General features: G+C 37.2%; 2 protein-coding genes across 2 annotated transcripts in view; one reads left to right on the top strand and one right to left on the bottom strand.

Moving 5' to 3' along the window:
- The window catches only part of pitx1 (paired-like homeodomain 1), a 554,834-nt gene that overhangs the window by 263,059 nt on the left and 274,162 nt on the right, over positions 1-17,613 (bottom strand). The gene's annotated exons all lie outside the window — the stretch shown is intronic.
- Positions 1-17,613, top strand: part of sec24a (SEC24 homolog A, COPII coat complex component) — a 73,204-nt gene that overhangs the window by 23,462 nt on the left and 32,129 nt on the right. The window contains 8 exon segments of the mRNA XM_028812852.2: positions 7,040-7,199; positions 12,669-12,749; positions 15,968-16,104; positions 16,362-16,415; positions 16,418-16,524; positions 16,526-16,543; positions 17,116-17,218; positions 17,577-17,612. Of these exon segments, the coding sequence (XP_028668685.2) occupies positions 7,112-7,199; positions 12,669-12,749; positions 15,968-16,104; positions 16,362-16,415; positions 16,418-16,524; positions 16,526-16,543; positions 17,116-17,218; positions 17,577-17,612 (624 nt within the window). The 5' untranslated portion in view covers positions 7,040-7,111.

Raw genomic sequence — 17,613 nt, forward strand, 5'->3', positions numbered from 1 at the left:
CGCTATAACAAAATTCCTGTCATGACTAAATATATTTATGGTCCCATGAGTTTTGTTGCAATGGGATTCCACCTGTATTCAGTTCCATTCACTCTTAAACCAGAGATCCCACACTATTGTTTAGTGAGAAGACCTTCTCATTAAAGCAAATGGAAAATAACTTACAAATCTGATTTTTCTTTTATAACAATGCTTTGAAGTCCCTGCTTTAAAGAGCCACTGTCTCCTACAATTAGACTCCATGTTATGTGTCTGGTGGTCTGACGCAATGCCTAAAATAATGAATTGTAAGCCACTTGTATTGAAATATTGCTGCATCTGTAAAAGGAGAAAAAAAGTCAGATTTTGTGAACCCTGACTTGGACCACATGATGATCCCATAAACCTCCGAGGAGCAGGAGTTTATATTCTGAATGTCGTGTTATTAACTGTACCCTGCTGGTGCCTAGAGTACACCTCCAAAATAATGTAACAAGCCTGGCTTCAACCTGCCTGCCTTGTGCCTTCTCTCTTACTTCGCTAGCTATTCTCACCCTGTTACATTCTTAAGAATGGACTTGTGATCCCTGTTAGGACAGTGAGCCATAAAAATGGTCGCAAAAAGGTGCTTAAACCCTTAAGAGCCAAATGTGTTTTTCATTTGCATTGCCACTGCAAGTCAGAGTGCTTATGAATAATAATAATAATAATAATAAAGTATATACACAAAAAAAGCATGTGAAAATATACTTGTAACATTCAGAAGTTAACCTAAGTTTTAATATATTTGAATATTAATTGGAGTGTTCAAACCTTTTTTTTTAATTTTATTTTTGGCTAATTTGACAGCCCCAGTATATAATACAGTTGTCACAGTCCTAATATGAATATGTATGTGAATATATATGTGTTGAAAGTTCAAAGTTAAATTGAGATTTAAATGTCTACTATCAGGATTGCCTTTCATTTGATACAATATAATATAGGATTTTTAAGATCACCATCTGGTATTCACGCAACTTCCAGGAAAAACATATTTATGTTTTATATGCTTTTATTGTTTTCAGTAAAACGAAATTGTCTTAAAGGAACAAGCTTTTCTATTTCAAATTCAGGTAGTTCTGTTGGGCCTCCCTTTTAGTTGGAAGAAACTGATTGCTACATTGCTTTCTAATATATAATCTCCTGTTAATAAGATGTTTTAATGCTGATGTATTTTATGTACTTTGGATTTTAAATTCTTCACTGAAAATGTTTTAAGGTTGACTTAACTAAGGAGAAAGTCGGACAAGTGTGTCTCTTTTGGCCTTACAGTCTGACTTTGTGAATGTTGTAGAAGAAGCCGTAAGCTGCTTGTGATTGGTTAAGTGTGAGATACACAGTGACTTTTTTTTGTGCTATGCCTAAAGCTAGAAACATAATGGTACTGACACTTTTTTTTTATTTAACCCACACACAAGTCTCGGGGCGTTTTTTCACAAATTCACCTAGTACAATGTATTAAACGTTTATCATTTTTTAGCAGATGCCTTTCTCCAGTGAGATTTTGAGAAGATGGTTATTAGTAACTCTGTTAAACTAAAAAAAAAAAAATTGTTTAGTAATACAATTAGTCCCAAGGTTACAAGTACATGAAGAGTAGCAGTCTTGCATAATTCTTATTTTGGAGGGAGAAGAATTCAGAGAAGAGCAGCAGGCCCCTGCCCCTTTCGCTTTAAGTGTGTCTTTTAAGCCTGATTATCTCACTTGCAGTAGCTTCAGTAGCTTTTATGAAGATTAATGGCATAATAATGGACTACCTTATTTATCTTGCCATGTACATGAATTAAATTTGTTACTACCATTTTCTGTTCAATAACCAAACCATAAATAGTGCTTAAATTTGGTGCAAAAATAAAAATTCATAACAACTTAATATTAGTGTTGCATAAACTGGTGAATACCAAGATTGTTCAAGAAAGTCACAAATTCTTTAAAGCTGCTTTTTGAACAATTTTTTTTCTAATCAGGTGTGTCAGAAAATTGCTTTGTGATACTTGTGACATTTGTTGTGAGATTTGGCTGGATAGCAGCCCTTATTGAAGGGTCATATTTAATGGACAATTCAAATGTTCTACATCTGTCACTTTTTTTTTCCCTTTATACATTTGGTCCAAATTAAAGGGAACTTTTATGAAGTCAAATATCAGTGAAAGAATATTTCAGAATTCCTGTAAAGCAGCCTTGTCCTGTGTACTAAACCAGAATTAATCATTCAGTTGGGCTGGCCATACCAGCAGGCATTACTCTGGACAAAGCTTCTCATTCTCTCTCATACTAATGTCACATGTGCCTTCATTATGTTTTGTCATATTTTAGTTTTTATGTTGATGAAAATTAATAAGGCTTCAGAATTGCAGCAAATTAAACTAATTTAGCGATTGTCAATTGAATTATACTGGTTTAACAGCCCTGCCAATGAACAGTCTCTGTGATTATGCTTCTGTTATCTTTAATTTCATATTTTATGTGAGTGGTCTACCTTGTGCTTCAAGTATTATGAGCCACAAATAATTGTATTGAATTTCATGATACAAAATGCTGCAAAGGTGAAATGTGGCTTTGTATTGTATAATATTGCTACATGACTGACATGAAACACAAAGGCAAACAATATAGTTTTGTAGAAAGCAAATTTGAAGATCTTATTTAAAGACTAGGGCTATATATAGTATAATATGAGAAAATAACTACAGTTTATTAGAACGTTTTTTCACTGTGTCTATAATGGTGTGGAGGTGAATGGTCTGGCACATAGATTTCACTGTACATGAAAGTTTGTTGGTACCTCAGGTTAAGGGGTTCTCAGTCTCACTTAATTTAGTGAGACACACAGTCTGATAAATACAGTGAAAAACAACATTGTTTCATTCAGTCACATGCTTGCAGCTTTCCTAAACTGCAGATGTGAGTATGAGTGCTGGAGACATCAGTGCACCTTTCTCTGATACTAATTCTGAAATTAAGGTCCATTACAGCAAGTGGGAATTATCCAGCAGTGAATGTTGCATTGCTCTCAAACAGCAATCCTCTAGCATGATAGAGAAAGACAGTGGCCAAATTCCCAGTGGTATCTGTTCTGGTCAAATCACATGTCTGTTCTTGCTAAGTATGTAACCAGTATGTTTTCAAGTTCAGGGGATGTTGAGATCTTGGCTTCTTGTTGATAGTAAAACCATAAAACATACAAGACATTTCATCACTGCCAGCGTGAATAGTCAGTCTACTTTTTAGCACTCTAGTTTGTTAAAGTTTGGGTTAAAGGCTGTAGCAATGTTGTTGTGGCTTTAACTACTGGATAATATTTAAACAAAAGCCTAAACTTACAAAGTAAAAAAATCTGTTTTTTATCAGATGTCTAGGAGAAAAATAGTTTAATTGAATCTGTGTATTTAAATTTGGAAATTTTAACTTGTCTTTACAATTTGCATTTAGTTGGAGTCGTATTTAATATAAAATGGTATATTACATGTGTAATCTAATATAGTAAAGGCCAATATTCCGGCCAGTCGTGTTTTGACAGCAGAGAGATATAGCAGCCTTTCGTGAATATTTGTCTATTGCAGCAGCCTGCAAGGTTTAGAAAGCAGAATAGTGTAGTGAAACAGATATGCACAGGCCGTTATTCAGGTCAGCAGTGTTAATGATGATTGATAGGTTGGGCTGTTATACTTTCCTTGCTGGTATATACTGCTATTTGGCTGGTCCAAAAAACAGCTTTCCGGGTTTTAAATGGATTTTAAAAAATAAAATTTGCACACTCTGTGAGAAATAATGATTTAGTAAAAGTACAGATCACAACACATGGAAGGTTAGGAACATAATTTAACCTCAGGGAAAGGTGGGAGGAGTAGCTCTGGAAAATTCTCAGAAGTGAGTCCTGATCTTCCTACCATTTCTCAGTTGAATTCAGAAGACATTCTTGCAACATTTAAGAATCAGATTATTAGGAAGGTTTGTTCCTAAAGAGAAGAAAGTGATATCAGTAGAAGACCTGACAGGTTGATGCTTTGAAGAAACGATTAAAGGAGATTATTGTATCTAAAAGCCAGTGCACTTAATAGCTTATTCTCAACTACAAGAAGTTGTCCTTTTTAAATCTTAATATAAAAAATAAACTTTTTTTCCATTATTGTTTTAAGTTTGCAAGTGAAAATAATACATGGAAGTCATCATTTCTTATGCTTTTACATTAATAAGACATTGAAAATTTCTAGGATGACCCAACACAATGATTTCCACACAGATGTCAATAAATCAAATTGTCTTTGTCACGAACAATTACACACTGTTAGAAGCATCAGAAGACTATAAAAAGACAATACAGTAATCCCTCCTCGATCGCGGAAGTTGCGTTCAAGAACCCTCCACAAAAGGTTAAAATCCGCGTAGTAAAAACCATATGTTCATATGGTTATTTTTTATATATTTTAAGCTCTTATAAACGCTCCCACACTATTGTAAACATTTCCCGCACAATTATACAGCATAAACCCTTTGTATTCTTAGATATTAGGTAAGATTCGTTGAAATTATGTATGTAAACAGTTTATATACAGTAAAACCTAAATATTATTTTAAAGATATCGAGCGTCTCCGATATCACATATGTTACAGCCATTACGACAGACAGGCCACCAGCAATAAATACGTACAATGCAAGAAAAATTGTATACAGTAAAATGTGTGTACAGTGACACTAAACTATGTACATGTAATAAGTACTGTACGTAGAAAATAAATTATGGTTACTCACCAACAATGACACGACGACTTGTCCAATAACGATGAGTTTAATTTTACTGCACAACAAAGGAGAGCGTTACAGCTCTTCTAAAGGAGCCACTTCAGGCGATTGTATAGCACCGCCGTTGTTCTTCTTCCGGCAGTCTTCAATCCAAATCCCTAAAGCAGATTCCATCCGGACTACCGCCTTATTACATCCACTTACAACTCGTTTTGCGCCCCGGTTAAAAGGACACTGCGGCCGTAGATCTTATATTCTTTTCCTCCTTTTTAAATAAAAAGAATCGTGGACTCATTGATGCCGTAATGGTGTCCTGCAGCGGTGTAGCTGTTCCCTTCCTTCAACATATCCAAAACTTTTACCTTTTCGGCAATCGTTAGCATCTTCCGTTGGCGTTTGGACACGGCCCCTGAAGCAGTAGCAGGAGCACATTGATACTGAATGATCGAGACAAGACTTCCTGGTTAACGCAACGGAATCGAATTCGGCGCTCTGTCGCTGAGCCAATCAGCACACAGGAACTTAACTGCGTGCTCTGATTGATTGGGTAGCTTCTCAGCCATCCGCCAATAGCGTCCCTTGTATGAAATCAACTGGGCAAACCAACTGAGGAAGCATGTACCAGAAGTAAAAAGACCCATTATCCACAGAAACCTGTGAAGCAGCGAAAAATACGCATTATATATTTAGATATGCTTACATATAAAATCCGCTATAGAGTGAAGCCGTGAAAGTCGAAGCGTGATATAGCGAGGGATTACTGTATACACACTCCGGTCACTATATTAGGTTCGACTGCTTGTTAACACAAATATCTAATCGGCCAATCATATGGCAGCAACTCAATACATTTTGGCATGTAGACATTGTCAGGACATCAGAATGAAGAAGAGAGGTGATTTTAAGTGACTAAGTGTAGCATGGTTGTTGGTGCCAGGTGGGCTGGTCTGTATATTCAAAAACAGCTGATTTTTGAGATTTTCATGCACAACCTATTTCTAGGGTTTCAGTGAATGCACTGAAAAAGGGAAAATAACCTGTGAGTGGCAGTTCTCTGGGCAAAAATGCTTTGTTGATTTCAGAGGTCAGAGGAAAATGGCCCAGACTGGTTAGAGCTGATATAAAGGCAGCAGAAAATCGAATAACCAGTCGTTAAAACTGAGGAATGCAGAACAGCATGTCTGAACCGCACATGTTGAACCTTGAAGCAGATGGGCTACAGCAGCAAGAGACCACACTAGGTGCCACTCCTGTCGGCTAAGAACAGGCAACTGAGGCAACACTTTGCACTGGCCTCACCAAAATTGGACAATAGAAGAAGTGCTAATATCCACTATAATCTGTTTTCTGTGGTGGCGATTTGTGCCACCACCTTCTGATCTAGGCAACAGCAACCCCCCTGAGGTGATGGAAAGAAGGTGGGTGTCTCAGGTGTAGTAATATGAGCAATATTTTCATGGCACACTTTGGGCTCCTTAGTACCAAATGAGCATTGTTTAAATGAAACGGCCTACCTGATTATTGTTGTTGACCATGGCCACCAATTTATGACCGCAGTGTACCCATCTGCTGATGGCTACTTCCGGTAGGTTAACGTGCCATGTCACAGAGCTCAAATTTCCTGAACATGACCATGAGTTCACTGTACTCAAATGGCCTTCACAGTCACCAGATTTTAATCCCAACGGAGCACCCTTTGAGATGTGGTGGAATGGAAAATTTGCATCATGAATGTGCAGCCAACAAATCTGCAGCAACCTTGTGATGCTATCATGTAAATATGGATCAAAATCTCTGAGAAATGTTTCCAGTGCCTTGTTGAATCAATGCCACAATTAATTATGGCAGCTCTGAAGGCAAAAGGGGGTCCAACCCAGTATTGGCAAGGTGTACCTAATAAAGTGGCCCATGACTGTATAGTACATACTCTATAAATCAATAAATGTCATTATGTACAATGACAGAATTTTATTAATTACAAAGTTAAATAACTTCATATAGGAGAATTAACAATAGGACATTTGTATAGCTATAGGCACTGTACACATTTAGGATGTGAAGAGGACTATGGAAAGAAGCTCCTCCTCTGTCTTTCTCAACTGGTCTTCAGACAGTGGTAACATTTCCCTGAATGCAGCAAGGAGAAGATTTCATTAGCAAATGTTAGATGTTTTAAAATGCATTTTAGTGTTTACTTGGAAAGTGTTTTTTTTTTTTTTTTTTTTTCCCCTTTATTGGTGTTGGAGTATTTAACAAATTTTATTTTTTCCACAGGTCCAAACCCAGTGAATCCTCTGGTGATGCAGGCTTATCAACCTACTAGACCTCCTGTTGGGCCCCCCACCTATGGGAATAGTTTCTCCTCCATTCCAAGGACCAGCTACATCTCCTGCTGGACCACTGAGTAGTGTAGATCCCCCCATCAAACAAGGAAGTGTGTAATTTTACTATTTGTGTTATATTTTATGTCATAAATTTATTTTGTTTTGAATGTGTATTAAATTGTACCTGATTTAACTTTCGTTTAGAATTTGGGTTTTTTTTTTTTTTTTTGGCGTGTAATCTACAGCTGCTTGATTCAAACAGTTTTGTCATTATCTCATTTAAAACACCATGGTTCAGTATTTTCTGAATCAGCAATTGAGATATTGGAACATTTTATGTTAAAATATATATTCAAATTTGGTCTAAAAAAATCTGGAAGATTTTATGTACTATTCTACAGTCAAAGTAAAAAGTATGTGAACCCCTGGAAATTACCTATATTTATGTCTAATTCCCATACACAGTACAACATGGTTGTATCTTCATGTCAGTCACAGTAATGAACAAACACAGTCTCCTATAACTAAAGATACAGATTTTCAGAGAATTTTTGGACCATGTTGAATAAATCATTCAAACTGTGAAACTGAAGGTTGGAAAAAGTAAGTGAACCCTAAGCTAATGACTTTTTAAAAAGCTCATTGCAGTCAGAATTTAGCACACCTGGGTCCATTTAATGAAACGAGTTCAGAGGTGTGGCCTAGGATTACTTTGATTGATAAAAAAAAAACACTATAAAGTTTGAGCTTTTGACAAGAAGCATATCCAGATGGGAATCATGCCTCGCACAAAAGAGCTGTCTGAAGAGCTACGATCAAGAATTGTTAATCTACATAAGGCTGGAAAGGGTTACAAAGTCATCTCAAAGAGTTTAGGTAGTCATCAGTCTACTGTTAGGCAAGTTGTCTATAAATGGAGACAATTTGGTATTGTGGCTACTCTGCCTAGAAGTGGGCACCCTGCCAAGATGACCCCAAGAGCACAACGCAAAGTCAGCAATGTGGTAAAGAAGAACCCTAGAGTGACAGCAAAGGACTTGAAGAAGTCATTAGAATTGGCTAACATCTCTGTTCATGAGTCAACTATACGCAAAACATTGAACAAGAAATGAGCCCATGGCAGGACACCAAGAAAGAAGCTACTGCTATCAAAAAAGAACATTGCTGAATGCCTAAAGTTTGCGAAAGAGCACCTTGGACACTCCACAACGGTACTGGGAAAATGTTTTTTGGAATGATGAAACCAAAACTGAACTATTTGGGAGGAACAAGCAGAACTTCATTTGGCATAAAAAGGGCACTGCATATCAACATCAAAACATCATCCCTACAGTAAAGTATGGTGGAGGGAACATCATGATTTGGGCCTGCTTTGCTGCATCAGGGCGTGGACAACTTGCCATCATTGAGGGGAAAATGAATTCACAAGTTCATCAACAAAATTCTCCAGGATAATGTGAGGGTGTCTGTCCGTCAACTTAAACCTCAGAAGAGGCTGGGTTATGCAACAGGACAGTGACCCCAAACATCGCAGCAAATCCACAGCACAATGGTTTCAGAAGAACAAACTCTGCCTTTTGGAGTGGCCCAGTCAGAGCCCAGATCTCAATCCTATTGAGATTCTGTGTAATGACTTGAAGAGAGCCATACACAGAAGACAACCAAAGAATATGGAAGAGTTAAGGCAGTTCTGCAGGGAAGAATGGGCTAAAATTCCCCCCGCACGATGTGCAGGTCTGATCTGCTGTTACAAGAAGCGCCTGGTTCAGGTCATTGCTGCCAAGTGAATTTCCCATTGGGATTAATAAAGTATCTATCTATCTCTCTATCTCTATCTATCTCTATCTCTCTATCTCTATCTATCTATCTCTCTCTAGATTTAATAACTGGTTGACCATAGATTGATCGATCGATCGATCTATGGTCAACCAGTTATTAAATCGATCGATCGATCTATGGTCAACCAGTTATTAAATCGATCGATCGATCTATGGTCAACCACTTATTAAATCGATCGATCGATCTATGGTCAACCAGTTATTAAATCCCAAGGTTCACTTACTTTTTCCCACTACCACTGTGAACGTTGAATGCATTTGTAAAATAAAGACATGAAAGAGTAGAATTTTTGTGTGTCATTGGCTTAAGTTCATTGTGTATATCAGTACCTGTGACTTAGATAGATCTCTTTTTATGACCATTCATGCAGTAAAGCAGATAATTCCAAAGGGTTCACATACTTTTTACTTTGTATATAATGTTCATGAAACAGCAAGGCGACCTATTTTTACACAGTAAATGATGTATATACTATATGTACCATATTCATGGAGTGGTAGTTTGAACACTGGTTTTTGTATCAGCACTAGTAAAATTTTTGGAATATGTGTAATGTCTACAGAAGTACAATGTAAAACGAGCTTAAAACTTACTGATATCTTTTGAAAAATGCATTTGATAACCACAAACTCTTAGATATGACAAGTCCCTCACATTTTTATGCAATCGTTTTGTTCACCCCACTGAATTAAAGCTGAAAGTCTGCACTTCAGCTGCATCTGAGTTGTTTCATTTAAAATTCATTGTGGTAATGTACAGAACCAAAATTAGAAAAAAGTTGTCTCTGTCCAAATATTTAAGGACCTAACTGTATTTCATGTATATTTTACATAATACAGACTTCCACAAATTATGAAAAAACACGCGACTAAAATTCAAGTTTTTACAGAAAGTCATTTAATGCATTTTTGGCTTAAAACCACACTGTAGCTTCATTTTTATTGTTATGAAGACTAGAATGACTTTCAGTTGTCCACCACTAGCGCTAACACCCAATCATGTTTGCATTCATTCCAGACATTTCTACGGCCTGCAGAATGCAGCAGAGCTAATGCTTTGGGCTAGGCTAGATGTCTTCTGTGTCATGATTAATGCTGTTGTCACATGCTGTCTTCAGTCAGTGTGTTACGAGTGTTTCTTGCATGTCATTTTGCATTATTTTGAGCATAGTGGCTCAAAAAAAGATAATAATGTTGGTTGGAAAAAGTCTAAGAAAGATTAAAAAGCTATTCCTTTGAACGTGTACCTTGAAGTAATAAAAATGGTGAACTGTATTAAAACAGTGCTAATCAACTGCATGGGAATCATTAGAGAAGTGTGTGGCTTTCCAGCTCTTCTGATTTTTAGAGAGGATGGAGTCATGGTACATTGCAGTACGCTCAACAATGCTCATTTGCAACATGCACGCAAAGGATATCATTGGAAAAAAACCTGATAATTTTATTTATACCAATGGAGGCTGCTAAGCAAAAATAAATTAAAAAAAAATCAAAAGTCTGTTACTGGTGAAGTGTGAACACAAAGTTTAGATAGCTCCAAATCCTGCTCAGTTTTAATATTTTTCTGAACTGATGCCAAATGGAGTGGAGAAATGAAAACATTAGTTTAATTATGCAACATATTTTAGTAAATCTAGTTATGAATGTGACAGCCCTTTATAGGATGTTATTTCCCTACCCACCTCGCCTCATGGTTTACAGATCTCTCAGTCTCCTTCATTCTAGACACTATTACACATAGTTTGTAAATAAACACTAGCAATTTAACTTCTGAATTTGCTAACACTTTACCAGAGTAAGGTGGCAAAAAATGTACCGACGCCGACTCCTAATACATATAAATAGTAATGAAAAAAAAAAAATACAGCAAGTTTAAATGTCCCATTTCACAAACAGTAGTCATAATTAAGTACTTATCTGATGTAAGAATAAAGCCCAGTGCATAGTTGTTACTACTAGTGTGTATATACAACCTGACTTTCACATATTGTAATCTGGATTATGGTACATTACAAAAAGTGTTTTTCATTTTATTTTAGATATATTGTGTTTAACAAGATCATTTGAGTGTAAACAAGTGTAATGATGTAGGTGTAGGTGTGTGCTGTGGCCCTGATGTGCGTTCAGGGGTTCTTGTCTTTTGTTTAAACTGGCCAATACGATAGTCAGCTTCCTAGCCAGTTGTTCTGTGGTTAAATTGCCGTGTATGTTGCCTTCCTTTTAGATATGCACGATACATCGGGAACTGTATTATTGGCCAGTGGTTCATTAAAATGACCAGTATCGAAATCGGTTCAGATGTGTACATTTTAACCGATACAGTCAACCGATATGATTCAGGCTTGTCAACAAGAATGCCCTTTATATGCCCCAAATTATTATGCATCAGGCTTTCAGCATCACAAGGTTTTATTAATGGCTGTGGTTGGTACAGGTGGTTGTCCTGTTTTCTTTACCACACATCTGGTCAACCTAATAATAATTTATTTTTTTTATTATAATATAGGTAAATGTTTGTAAACTTTTTTTTTTTTTTTTCTCTCCACTGAATAACTATCTCAGCGAGCCCCCAATCTCCAGAAATAACTGTGCCGTGCAGTATTGGAAAAGCAGTGCAGCTCATTTCCCAACCTTGGCCAAGGCAGTGATCAAGTACCTTGATTGGCACCTTGTACCAGTGTAGACAGTGAATGCCTTTTTTCAGCTGTGTCAAATATAGTAAATGGAAAGAAAAACAGGCCTGCTGCTGAAAAGGCAGAAATGCTTCTTTTTGTTAAGAAAAAACCTACCATTTGTACTTTTAAAGAAGCCAACTTAAGCCCATGGTTATTGGCCTCATTGTACCCTTTATTTTACTTTTACTTAAAGTAATATATGTCTGATTATAGCACAAAGAATATGCATTCATTTTTGGTTAATATACTCCATGCCATTATGGCATTGTGTCTTGATGTGCTTAAGTTACTCAGAATGTGTATGTTAAGCAGATTTTTGTACATGACCTGGAGTATTTTTTCTATAGAGATGAGCCATATCTTGCTCTTTTTTCCTGCATAAAGTACTGGCTGCTTAAATAGCAAAGAAGAGCATAAAATTCAGCAAGTTAATAAAAAGTTAATCTCTGTTTCACATACTACTGTTGCTTCTTTTTATAATGCGTAATATATTTTCAGCATACCTAAAACATTCCTACCTGAAGTAGTAAAAAAAAAATGTATTGGTTATCGGTATTGGCAAAGAATGACCAAAACATATTGGTTATCGGTATCGCATACAATTTCCATATCGGTACATCACTTCTTCCTTTTTAATCAACGTGGAAAATACATTTGCATATTAAATACAGAAGAGTCAGAGTTGAAGGATTTATCTACCGACTCCACAGCCCTGATCCTAACAGCACTGAGAGAAAGTCGCAGGCTTATGCACACACCCACACTCATTAATAAGTGGCAAATTTAGTGTCATTAGAATTTGAACCTGGGACTAGAGGGCCTGTTATTGCTTCATCATTCTTGTCTATAGTAACCTTACATTGATATGTTAAGTTTACACTACTTCAGTATACTTTTGGAACAAACAAAATTATGTAATATAAAGTGGTGTTATTCTAGGGAACTAAATCTTATATGTACAGAAATGAAAGGGGTTGTTAGTTTCTAATTTTATTTTCTGTAATGTAATAAAATCACTGCACTATTGCTTAAATAAAATCCTGAACAACTTATGTTTTTTTAACAGGTGAACATATGCCACTGCCAGTTGATGGCACCAAGGTTCCTAATAGCTTTGATACATTAGAAAGTGGTGGCAGAAACTTTGGTGAGTTGAAAGATTCTTCTCTAACTCTTTTAGGGCTATTTTTTTTTTTGTTTTGTTTCTTTTCTCCCAAAGCTGAATATTTTTCCAAAAACTTACTTTTTTTTTTAAAAAAAAAAGAACACAAAGCAATTGTTTAACATATCAAATCAGCTAAATATATTTACTTTTGACAAGTGTTACTGTCTTGCATGTTGTATGAGCCTGTATACTATATGATTTCACATACATGTTACACAGCAAAGTCCTGCAAAGTATGATATTGCTGCTTACAATAGGTGTTGCACTGGTGCTTCCTTTTCAATTGTCTGCACTTTCTCACATATAATGCTAGTGTGTACTTTAGAGAAACAAGTCACCCGTTTGACATCGTGCCATGCCAATCCCACCAAGTTTTCCGCCCGCATGAAAACCGGATTGTCACCTCTTTTTCTCATCAGCCTGTCTGGCTTCAACTGTGAAGGAATGTGTCTCCTGCTCACCCTCACTGTGCCACAAGCTCCACTTCCCCTGCTCTGTAGCTCCATGAACAATTGTGGGCATGTATAAAAATTGTCCTTGTACACAACATGACCCAAATGTTCATAGCCCTAAAGCAGCTCCAGCACAACCAGACTTGTCAAGGGACAGTTCTCTCTTTGAAAGAAATACTTTCCTGTATATGTAATTACTTTCTGGCAGAAACCAGTGTTTGCATCTGCCAGTACAAAATCCTTTATGCCTTTACTTTGTGGGCTTGTCTGGCATATTTTGGCATCCCTTGTATTTTATCATAGATTCATGCACAGATAAATCATGGCCAGGCTGATAAAATTGTTTATATGTTGGTTCCACAATGTCAAGCAGGGGCTGAACTTTATACATGAGGATATAGCCTGGCTCACCCCTTGAGATTTGCTTCTGGTTATCATAGAAGTGAAAAAAACTTTGCAGCAGCATGTACCTATCATGCGGCATAACCTGTCCAAAGCTACCAGGGGACAAAGCACGTTTGGACCAATGCTCCTGAAGTTATATCACCAGTCTAGTCCCATCTCTGTTTGTAATGCCACAAAGCCATTCATCTCATCTTTTGTTGTGGGTTTCCTCTTTGATAAACGAGAATGCGGTGTAAGCGCAGCCCGTGAGTAAAAAAATTTCTCTGCATACCTGTTTGTCTCATCTGATAGTAGCTGAAAAGCAGCATCAGGAGAGAGCAGCCTGTAGTAGACAGATTACCAGCCACTGGACATGTCCAACAGCAAGCCATGCTGTCTTGTGAAGTCCGGTAGCCAGTTTGGCTCCCACAGATCAATGTCTGGGTATTCCTCCCACATGAACCATGCCATAGGTGCGTCGGCTGCGCGAATGCACTAAGCTGGCAGCCGATCAGCTGGGGCGGCATCGGCTGGTGTCCGATCAGCTGATGCCAGTTCCTCATTCTCTTGCTCGATCTCCTGATCACTGTCAACAAAATCAGATTCTGAAAAATCAGAGTCTGACTCCGTGATAATGTGCAAAACATCGTCTGCTGAGTATTTTCTTTTCTGCACTCACTTCACTCCCTCGTGAGATGTCGACGCCATCTTGCCTTTGTTTACATTTCGTAACTCACGCACATGCAAGGATTAGATGCTGAGTCAATGAGTCTAACATTCCTCCAAGCACAGAGGGAATGCCTGTGACGTAACAGTGAGTTTTGTCGCTATTGACAGCTGATTGTCGCCCTCTACCCCGGATGTCGACTTTTGTCAAAATGTATTCTCAACCCCTCCTGTTGACAAGTCGACATCCACCCTAAAAGAGTTATTTAAAGTTAAACAAATTTTATATATACACTCACCGGCCACTTTTATTAGGTATACATTGCTAGTACTGTGTTTGACCCTCTTTTGCCTTCAGAACTGCCGTCATTTTTTGTGGCAGATTCAACAAGGTGGTGGAAAACATTCCTCAGGGATTTTTGGTCCATATTGATATGACAGCATCACACAGTTGCTGCACATCCATGATGTGAATCTACAGTTTCCCAAAGGTGCTCTATTGGACTGAGATCTAGTGACTGTGGAGGCCATTTGAGTACAGTGAACTCATTGTCATTTTCAAGAAACCAGTTGAGATGATTTGAGCTTTGTGACATGGCAACTTACAAAATGAGCCATCAGAAGATGGGTACACTGCGGTCATAAAGGGATGAACATAGTCAGCAACAGTACTCAGGCTGTGTCACTTAAACGATGCTCATTTGGTACTAAAGGGTCCAAAGTGTACCAAGAAAGTACCCCCCACACACACCGTTACACCTCCACCTCTAGCCTGAAACATTGTTACAAGGCAGAATGGATCCATGCTTTCATGTTGTTGATTTCAAATTCTGACCCTGCCATCCGAATGTCACAGCAGAATTCGAGACTCCTCAGATGACACAGCATTCTTCCAGTCTTCTGTTACCTAGGTTTGTTGAGCCAGTGCAATTTGCAGTCTTAGTTGTCTGTTCTTAGCTGACAGGAGTGGCACCCGGTGTGGTCTTCCTGCCGTTGTAACTCATCTGCTCCAAGGTTCGACATTGCGCGTTCAGAGATGCTTGGTTCTGCATACCTTGGGTTATAATGGGTGGTTATTTGAGTTTCTGTTGCCTTTTTGTCCGCTTTAACCAGTCTGGCCATTCTTCTCTGAGCTCTGGCATCAACAAGGCATTTTTGCCCAGAGATTTGCCACTTGCTGTTTTCCCTTTTTTTGCACCATTCTTTGCAACCCTTAGGAGAGATGGTCGTGTGTGAAAATCTCAGTAGATCAGCGGTTTTCTGAAATACTCAGACCAGCCCATCTGGCACCAGCAACCATGCCACGTTCAAAGTCTCTTAAATCACCTTTCTTCCCCGTTGTAATGCTTAGTTTGAATTTCAATAGGTTGTCTTGACAATGTCTGTATGCCTAAATGTACTGAGTTGCAGCCGTATGCTTGGCTGATGAAATATTTGCCTTAACAAGCAGTTGACCAGGTGTACCTAATAAAATGGCTAGTGAAAGTAAAAGAAGTTTTTTGTTATAACACAGATAAAGACTGTGAAACGGTATATCAAAATAATTACCCTCCGTTCAAGAGTACGGATACTTCTTTTGGTTGGTTTGGTTTTATCTTAAAGAGCTAAGGATAATACTGCATTTCTTTGAAGAGTTTGTACGTAAAACTTGATATATATAGCTAAAAGCATTATAGTGACTAAATTATTCTTCTTCAGTCTCAGCAGCTCCTCCTCCTCCCACTGTGGCAGGCAGGACTGCCACTCAGTCATATCCATCATTACCTCCCAACTATCAGAATGTGGGTCCAGCATCCAGTGCTTCAGGAATGCCACCTCATATACAGCCATACCCAGTAGGAACACAGCCATTTCAACAGGTATTTGCAATCATCAAATGCAGTGGTGCTGTCTTGAAATAATGCATTCAAATTGGTCATTGAGGATTATTATTCACTTTTTTGTGTTTATTCAGTAGACATCAGAGGCCTTGCATACTATGTACGAGTGTTTATTAGGCATATACAAAAGGCAGAAATGGAAGCTGTTGAAGAGCTTATATGCTCATATTTTTTTTCTTTTTACTTCCTGATTTTTATTTGTTTTATTTTAGACCTTGGTCAGCCCAGCACAGTTGTCATCCTCTTTAGGCAATATGAGCCTAAACCAGGCAGAACAGCCAGAGCATTGAAAGCTATTAATCTTCTTCAGGAGAGAAACATCCTTCCACGTGGCCTTGTCACTCCACCAGTTCCCTGCCTTCCACATGCGCTACAGAGTTCAATTGCAGCCTGAGTAAATATATAATCAAATAACTTTTTGATTTATAATAGAAAACCCAATTATCTAAATAATATTCTTGGAAACAAACTAGTCCTACATTGTAAAACATTTAAGTTGCATTTACTTAATGTTGCTTTCCATGTCATTTTTATGCTTGTTATATACCTTGTCAAGTCAAATTCTGTTTTTCAATAAAAAGTGTTATTGTAAAATAGAATGTTTCTTGCACTAAGCAATTTGTACTTTGTGCTGCATGTAATGGTTTAATTCAGCAGAAGATACTATATATTTTGTCTGGCTACAAATAATTCCTAGGTTACTTAACATGTATTTAGATTTTTTGAGAGTATTGTAAGACATATTTGTTATGAATGCCTTTTGAAATTATATGTAATAAATTTAGTACTCTCCTAAATATTAGGTTAAAGTAATGTTGGCAAGTGGTGTTGGCTTCCTGACAATACACATTTGACTTTTCATCTGTTTTTGCTTTATAGATTGATGTGGGTTTTTTCTATGTGTTTGGGTTTTTTTTTTTGTTTTTTTTTTTTTTTTTTTTTATTATAACACTTTTTGTTTTTTAGAGTCTTCCGGTGCACGTTAACAAACATCCCTCAAACACAATCCTTGCTGAACAAAGCAAAACTTCCTTTGGGTTTAGTCCTCCACCCTTTTAAAGATTTATCAGTAAGAACTATTTTTCAATGTATAGATTTCTCAGTATGCCTTTGTTAGATTTTTGCTTTATAATTTCAATTTCTTTAAACAGTAATAGACTCACTTAAATAGCTGAGGAAATATTAAAGGATTATGGTTATATATTGTAAATTTTAGTAATTAAGTAGTTTTAAACCATTGTAGAGCTTGATGGAAACTTTTTTCTTATTATTTAGTCTGAAAAAGCATGCTTTAAAGAGATTTATATATTTTTGGTTGTATAATCTGTACAGTTTAATATTTACATAAAAATGGGTGTTTATATTCTTTCATTTCTTCCTTATGGTTAGCTTTTTTAATGCTTTAGTACTTGCATTTTTCTTCACAGCAGCTGCCAGTCGTCACATCAAGTACCATTGTCAGAG

Source organism: Erpetoichthys calabaricus, chromosome 11 (genome assembly GCF_900747795.2).
Source record: "Erpetoichthys calabaricus chromosome 11, fErpCal1.3, whole genome shotgun sequence".
Taxonomy (NCBI): domain Eukaryota; kingdom Metazoa; phylum Chordata; class Cladistia; order Polypteriformes; family Polypteridae; genus Erpetoichthys; species Erpetoichthys calabaricus.